The following is an 8,057-nucleotide window of genomic DNA, read 5'->3' as shown; positions in this document are numbered from 1 at the left end:
TACATGGACTTGGCTATGAAACACAGACAACGACCCGACAAAGACAAAGAGGAAGACACGGACTTAAATAGACTAGGTAGGAACACTAATGACACACAGGTGGAAACATTCAGACAATCACACGGGAGGGAAAACACAGGAAGTAAAGCAACACAAAGACACATGACATGAACCTTCAAAATAAAACAGGAAGTAACCAAAACCAGGCATAGACAAGACACAATGGGAGCTTAACAAAATACAAACAAGACAGGGCAAGGATAGAGACTAATACAAAAACATGGCATGACTGAGACAACACTAACTAAATGAGGCAATGATGAGGATCGAACAAAAGGAACACTAAACAGACCGGCGTGCCTGGCACGGGTCATGACACCAGGTATTTGTAGGTTTGAACCACCTCCAGTCCCCTTTAATTATGACCGGTTCTGGACACGGCCTGGGTCTCCTAAAGTCCACTACCATCTCCCTGGTCTTGATGGTGTTGAGGAGCAGGTGGTTGGAGTCACACCATGTGATGAATTCCTGGTCTACTCCAGCTCCTTCCAGCTTCCCCCTCAGCAGTGATGGCTGGATTTTTTGAAAGCACTGGAGAAGTCAAAAAACACTTTCCTCAGTGTGTTACCAGTGCTCTCCAGGTGGGAAAGAGGGCAATGGAGCAGGTAGATGATAGCGTCTTCCACACCAATGCCTGGTCGATATGCAAACTGTATAATCAAATCTGTTAAAAACCAGGTTCAGCTCATTTGCCCATTCCCGATCTCCAGATTCTGGGCCCCTGCCGTTGTCACGGCTGTGGCCTGAGATGGTTTTCAGGCCCCTCCAAACCTCTCTGGCGTTGTTCCCCTGCAGGTACTCCTCCAGCTTCCTCTTAAAGCTCTCCTTGCCTTTCCTGATCTCTCTTTTTCAGCTCCCTCTGCACCTTCTTCAATTCAGTTCAATCCCCAGACTTTAAAAACCCTTTTCTTCTCATTCAGTACGTTTTTCAGTTGAGGGGACACCCAAGGTTTGTTGGGAAACACCGCACCTTCCTGGTCGGCACAGTGTTGTCCACACAAAACTTGTAGTTTTTGTAATGTAGTCCGTGATGCATGTTGTCAAACTGTCTTCCCCACGAGGACTGCACAACACTTCCCAGTTGGTGGTGTCAAAACAGTCCCTCAGTGCCATACTGGACTACTCTGACCATGTTACTAACTTGGCTACTTCCCCTTTGAGCCTTTGTGCTTTCTCATCTTGCAGGTTTCCATGGAGAGTGGTTGAACCTGGATTGTGGATTATAGCTACATCTCCTGCCATAACATTCACTGCAGCTGCCATTACTATTGTCATGACCTGTGCTCTGCACGCCGTTTTTTTGAAGATTCCCCTTGTGTGTTGTCTTTGTCTGGTTTTTGTCACGTCCTGTTTTATTTTGAAGGTTTATGTTATGTTTCTTTGTTTACTTTACTTCCTGTGTTTTCCTGCCCTTGTGATTGTCTGATGTGTTTCACCTGTGTGTCATTGTTGTTCCTGCCTTGTGTATATAAGTCTGTCTTCCCCCCAGTCTTTGTCAGGTCGTTGTCTGCGTTTCCCTTGCTGTTTTGAATTCTTACCCCATGCCATATTGTTTGTAAGTGTGTTCCTTGTGTTGTCTTTGTTCATGTCCGTGTCACGTTTCTCGTCAGTGTCTTTCTTGGTGTCGTCATTGTTGTTGTCTTTGTCGCGTTCTTGTAAATGTTGGTTCAGCATCTTTAGTATTGTTTATGTTCCTTAGCCATGTCACAGCCTTCACCACCGGCCAGACCTCTAGAGGGGTTCTGCCTGCACAGCCGGCCTCCAGAGGGGTTCCGCCTTCGCAGCCGGCCTCTAGAGGGGTTCCGCCTTCATCTTCGGACACCTGCCAGACCTCCAGAAGGGGCTTCGTCTGCGTCCTCCAGAGGGGCTCCGTCTTCGTCACTGGCCGCCAGAAAGATTCCGCCTTAGCCGCCAGTCTCCAGAGGGTGTCCGTCTCTGCCTTGACTCTAAGTCCCTCAATGGAGTGAGAGACTGTGAGGACTACGAGCCACTGCACTCTGCACTTTGTCCACCTTCACCTCCACTTTCACCTGCACTTTTATTATCCTTATTTTATTTTACTATCTCTCTTATTTTCTTATTGTCTTACTTTCTAACACGGGGGTTGCAATGCACATTTCATTGACATGTCTCAATGACAATAAAGGCAATCTTGTCTTATCTTTACTATTGATGCTCAATATTGAGAAATTTCACCATCACAAGTTGAAAATGTTAGACATTTACATTTCTCTCGATTGATGAAGTAAAAATGTATCATTTCAAGTGTAGTCAGAGTCATCCTGAGCTCAAATCTGTCATTGTCAAAAAATTATAGAGCGATGTGTTTGCAATGGCAAAAACAAGTTTTGGCTTTTCCTTTAGCCCAAGTCCTATCCGTTTTCCCATTAGATCAGAAGGCAGATTTCACAGTGTCAGACTCACACCCTTAATAATCCAACGAGATGGGTTGACTGGAATTGTTGCCGGTTTTATTACATATAAAGAATATACAAACAAAAGGATGAAGTGGTATGCAAAAGAAAAAGTCAAGTAAATAGCACAACTGCAAGACACTATTCAGCACAGGTCAGCAGCATGCGTCGTAGGCGAGCGAGGTCAATGACTGTGTCCTGCTGCCTGCCTTCCTCCAGTCATGCGCAATTGACAACCACTTACCCGGTGGTGGTGGCACCATTCACCACCTATAGAGGTCGCAATCTCACAAAATGCAGAAAACAACAAAACAGGAGTGCAAGCAAAATAAACATAGATGTGGCTCCTGAGGTCCGTTTCACAAAGCAGGTTTACTGAAAACTCCGAGTATGTTAACCCTGAAATGAGGGAAACTCTGAGTTTTCCGTTTCACATAGGAAGGTAAGTCAAACCAGAGAAAGAGGGGTAACTCAAGCCTGTTTCACAGACAGAGGTAAGTTAAACTCCGAGTCAGTTACCGCAGTAACTGACTCTATGAACCTAACCTGGTCGGGACCAGGTTTTACTCAAGGAACCTCGAGTTTCTCTGTGTCTCCGCCCTCTTTCAACCGCACACCGCATTCATTTCCTCATTCATTCATTCAGTCGGCAGACGAGTTTTGGCATAGTTCTGCCGTCTGTTATTAAAAAAAATCATTAAAAATATCAGTCAGTGAGAAGTCCATTAGGCACAGTAGGTGGTGACTTTTTTCGTTAACATGGCATGTTAACGTCTTTTGATCATGATCCCGTGGGTGAAGGTGCAGCGATACTGCGCAGAGAATGAAATATTCGTCGGGAGATAGTTATCAGACCACGATGTTCTTGCTTTTCCAGACAGTTATTGATTATCGGCCACCACCCGTTCTTCGTGAATCTGCCTTCTTTCTGTTGGCTGAGTAAAAGTCTGTGTTATTTTAAATATAGGCTTAATTATTTAACATAACATGATATAGATGAGAACACTTTTTTCATTTTTAAATTTTATTTCATTCGTTAACAAAAAACAAAACATTATATGAACACAATATAACCAATTTTACAATGAAAGGGAGCCACTTAATATTTACTTTACAATGTAAAACATGATCAAAATGAGGTAGCTACCTCCATGAGATCATGCAGAGGTCGTACCTGTTTGAACCATGTTTTTATATTTGAATTTAAGCTGCTGCCAAGTGCGCTTCTCCCCCGCGGGATTGCACCTAAATGAAATAAATTAATAGGCAACCATTCAAGCAGTTTTGCCCTGTAATATTATTGTGATTTCAAAGGACTACATTTATACTCACGCATTGACCCGAGCAGCAAGGTTCTCCCACGCCGTCTCCCTCTCCTTCGCAGCTGCAGCGGTGTTGGACTTCCGTCTAAAAACGTGTTCATATTCGCTGTATGAGCGCATTAAAATGTCTAATTTCCAGTGGCGTGAAGTACGCAGCCTTCCGCTTCCCCGTTGCCATGGTGAATCCTTAAATCGGGGTTCCATTGATGCTGTCTTTTTAAAGTTGCGGTGCACGCGCTTAACTCGAGGTGAACCTACTCTGAGTTAATCAAACTAACTCAAATCTGCTGTTGTGGAATCGAAAACTCAGAGTTTCCTATCTCAGAGTAGATCAACTCAGAGTTCAGGGTTACACTCAGAGTTTGTTGAACCTGCTTTGTGAAACGGACCCCAGATGATGTGGAATTTATTGCTTGGACATAAAGGCATGGTGTTATATATGGGAAACCTGACTAGGGAACCAAGTTAGGCCCAGCTCTGTGCAGTTTGGTAACCTGTGTTTGACCTGAAGCAACTAAACAACAGCCACACAATGACTGACTTAAGTAAACAGCAATAACTGGATGCACATGTCAGGAACAGGAAAAGAGCACAAGCCAAAATCAAAGACAACACTTATCCAGGTCTTCACTTATTTTTACTTTTTACTCAGGTAAGCCATATTGCAGCATGAAGGTGCACATCCCACACTCTTAAAACTTCTTTTTGACACATGGCCGCTCTACAATACATTATAACAAAATATGTGACTAAACCAATACTTACCTTAGTTGATATTGTTCTTATTATATTTAACTGATGTAAATCATTATAAAAAAAAGTATTGATCAAAGTGAAATGCAATTATTTTTGAATAAATGTGCACACTCCAGTTCACGCAGTTCATCTCTCATTTATTTGCAGTTAGTTTAAACAAACAACAACAACAACAACAACAAAAGACTCAAAATATTAGAGACAGACAAATTGGTTATACATGCATATACATGTAACATGTTGTGAAATGTGCTTTGACATACTTTAGAATAGATATTAGTATGTCCCAACTTGTAGTGTTTTATTGATGCTATAAGTACAACATGGCAACAGACAACAAAACATCTCATGAGGGACATCAAGGGAGAGTCTTAACATGTGACATCAGGTTATAAGAGATTCTGAAAAAAATATTGTAGCTATAACAGGCTCTGCAGCCCTGTGGCAGCACATAACCTATCACTGAATATCAACACTAACTCTACTTACATACACAGTATTAACAGTATTTAATTTGGTAAAATTAAATGTGCAGTTTTTACTCAAAAGAGCAAATATATCCCAAAAACATCTTTTGTGACAAAATGTCTGTAGGCTGTATAAGAAGATGTTTTCCCAGGCATCTTTCAAGATACAGTGAAATAGGTCCATGTTTACGGTTTCTTGTACATTATATAATTAATTAAAGTTAAGACAATAAGACAAAGTATATCACTGTCATTGATGGATCAGTGGTGCCCATGGGCTGATAAAAGCCTTTCAACACATAGATACACTTAGAAATGCATTGTCAAGACACTAAAAGGAGAGAGAGAGAGAGAGAGAGAGAGAGATGCAGCATTTCGACCTAAAAGTACTCATACATCACTGAAAAGTGAAAATGTAACAATACATTCCATCAGTCTGGGTTGAGGGGTTACATCGGGGCTAGATCAGTATTATTCACTGCAGGTGCAGGATTTTACACATTGATGAGTGTAGACTGTACATGTGACCACATTTTTCAGTCTACAGTACATGTATGTTCTTGAAAGTGATATTCAGTCACTCCCACACCAATTTGTGCAGTTTGATAAAACAAAACAAAATATTAGTCAGTGTCTGTGCTAGAATTGTGAAAAAGGTGCAGGTTTAGGAAAATGCCAATTGATTTATGTGAACGATATAAGGTAAGATAATAATATTAAAACAGTGCTGACTTTCAGCTGGGAGAATATAAGGCAGGGTAAGAGCAAGAAACTGGTGTTGCTTTCCAGAGACATAGAGAAGTTCAAAGTTCCTAAAAACAGAATGCCCTTTAAATTCAAACACACATAATTTTACTTCGCAAAACATAATAAATAAAGCTGCCTAGTGGGATATTCGAGGCAACATAAGACTTGCCATTTGTGGTTAAAACGTGACTGATGAAAAATTCTGTTAAGAATTACAGGAATTTGGTCTAAAGGAGCTTTGCAAGGTGAAATCAGTAAACTGCATCCTGCCCAAGTTTGAGCAGACACCAAATGAACTGTAAATGGAACCCTAGCATGCAGTTAATCTGCTGGGGGACAGCAGATGCAAGCTGAAAACAATGACATATCATCTATGGTGAACATGTTGTAAACAGTTGCATATTGACACATCCAGCAGACAGAGCAACATTATTATTCATTTGGAATCATGTTAATAATATCAGCTAATCATTTTTTTAAATATTAACCATGGGTCACATTACTATGTGTAATTTAAAGGTGTTGCCTGTAGTGATGAACCAGGCCCCAATTATCAGCAACCCTGAAGTTGTCCTTAGTGCGCTACAGCTTTTAAATGACTGCAACTAATTGTTTTGGATTTTCAGTGCAACCTTTTGCATCAACCTTGTTTCCAGCAGCATACTGTACTGGGTTGCCAGAAACTGAGTTTTTTCAACTGGGTCTGCTGCCCTCAAGTGGTCAAAAAAGGAAACCAGTTAATGCAGCTTTAAAGACACACTATTTATACTATAATTATTTTAGTTTTACAACAATGAGTGGAAAAGATTTCGCTCCAAATATTTTGCTATGGGTAAGCAGCTTATACTGTAAGTATCTACATTCCAGCATCTCAGCAAGGTGAGATAGAGCATGATGACACTTTGTGTTTACACTGTAAAAAGTGTAAAAACATCTTGCCAATTACTTTAAGAATTCCAGTTCATTAAAAATATGACTTGTGCATCCAGCAACAATGGCACTAAGCACTGTTAGGCAGTTCGTTCTCAAAAACAGTACATCTATAAATTCCTGAATTTGTATATAATTGTGCAAAAAAGAAAAGGCTGATCTGAGCTTCATGCATTGACAGCAGGAGGGAGGGTCTCCTTGTGCTTTGTATCTGACCAGTAAGATACGATGAGGAATTCTTCTCAGCAGGACCTTTTGGACGGATTGATAGAGGCTGTCTTCAATACAAAAGCTGCATTCAAGTACTGTGGGAGAGGTGGCTGGTATGAACTTACTGCTTGAAAGGATGATTCACATGAAGTTTGACACTGCTTTCACAGATGTCCTGAATGATGACCCCCGAGTCAAATGAAGCTAATGGCTTGTTCCTTTCAAATATAGCCAACAAATAATGTTTTGAGATCATGTATCATGTGGCTATTGTTAAAATATGGATATGTTTTGGGTTAATGGTTGACAAGGCAGTGTCTGGCTTGCTGCAAAATGCAACATCTTAACATTTGAAAAGTATTAAAGAGAGGCATCAGAAGAGTTTAAAATGTGAAGGAGTTTGAATGTGAACACGTCAAAGTTTAGGTTTTAACTGTCAGGTTATTCCTGCAAATATTCCTGAAAAATGTGAATGCATCAAAAGTGTCTCTAAATTATTAAAACTAATCATGTGCTCATTGATATCTGTCTTAGCCTTTGCCAGCTGGCTTCAAGCAGCTGATTAACTTATTTACAGTATACAGGTGTTCTTTTTGCTTGTTGCTGTTTGTGCTTGTTTCTGGCAGCTAGCAGTTTAACAGCAGTTTGCATGTGAGATGGGCCGTGCACGGGGCTGTGGCGGACTCTGACTGGCTGATAAGGGGGAGGTGTAGCTGTCCCGGTTGTGGTTGTCCCGCGCGGCAATCCTTTTGCCTTGCTCCTCCTTCATGAAGAGCTCCACCATAAGGATCTTCTCTTTGTGCATTTGGAGGCTGATGTCCTTGGGGATGTCCGGAATCAGCCAATCCACAAAGTCACTCATAAGCATCACCACATTCTGCACACAACAGAGGGAACAGAGGGCAGAGTGGAACACCTTAGAGCTGAACATCACATTGAACCACATATTTTCTGGCCTAGAAACATTAAAACCTATATATAAAGAAAGACAGCGTAACTTTTGCCATGCCAATGTGCCTTTGCATTTTGTTTTACTTTTGTAGTTCAATAATAAAAATGTTTATGTTTATAAGCTACCTGTCATACCAGACCATAAGTAGAGTTGTAGCTTTAAACCTCCTGAGAATACTCAATTGAGCAAATGCATGTTT

The 8,057-nt window shown here is 41.1% G+C and overlaps 1 protein-coding gene across 1 annotated transcript in view; it reads right to left on the bottom strand.

Moving 5' to 3' along the window:
* Positions 1–4,672: 4,672 nt before the first annotated feature.
* The window catches only part of ano1a (anoctamin 1, calcium activated chloride channel a), a 73,383-nt gene continuing 69,998 nt past the window's right edge, over positions 4,673–8,057 (bottom strand). The window contains exon 26 of the mRNA XM_041943727.1: positions 4,673–7,783. Within this exon, the coding sequence (XP_041799661.1) occupies positions 7,541–7,783 (243 nt within the window). The 3' untranslated portion in view covers positions 4,673–7,540. The remainder of the gene's footprint in view (positions 7,784–8,057) is intronic.

This window comes from Chelmon rostratus, chromosome 1, assembly GCF_017976325.1.
Source record: "Chelmon rostratus isolate fCheRos1 chromosome 1, fCheRos1.pri, whole genome shotgun sequence".
In the NCBI taxonomy this organism is placed as follows: Eukaryota; Metazoa; Chordata; class Actinopteri; order Chaetodontiformes; family Chaetodontidae; genus Chelmon; species Chelmon rostratus.
The sequence above is the reverse complement of the archived record's forward strand: the minus strand, read 5'-3'. Positions and strand labels throughout refer to the sequence as shown.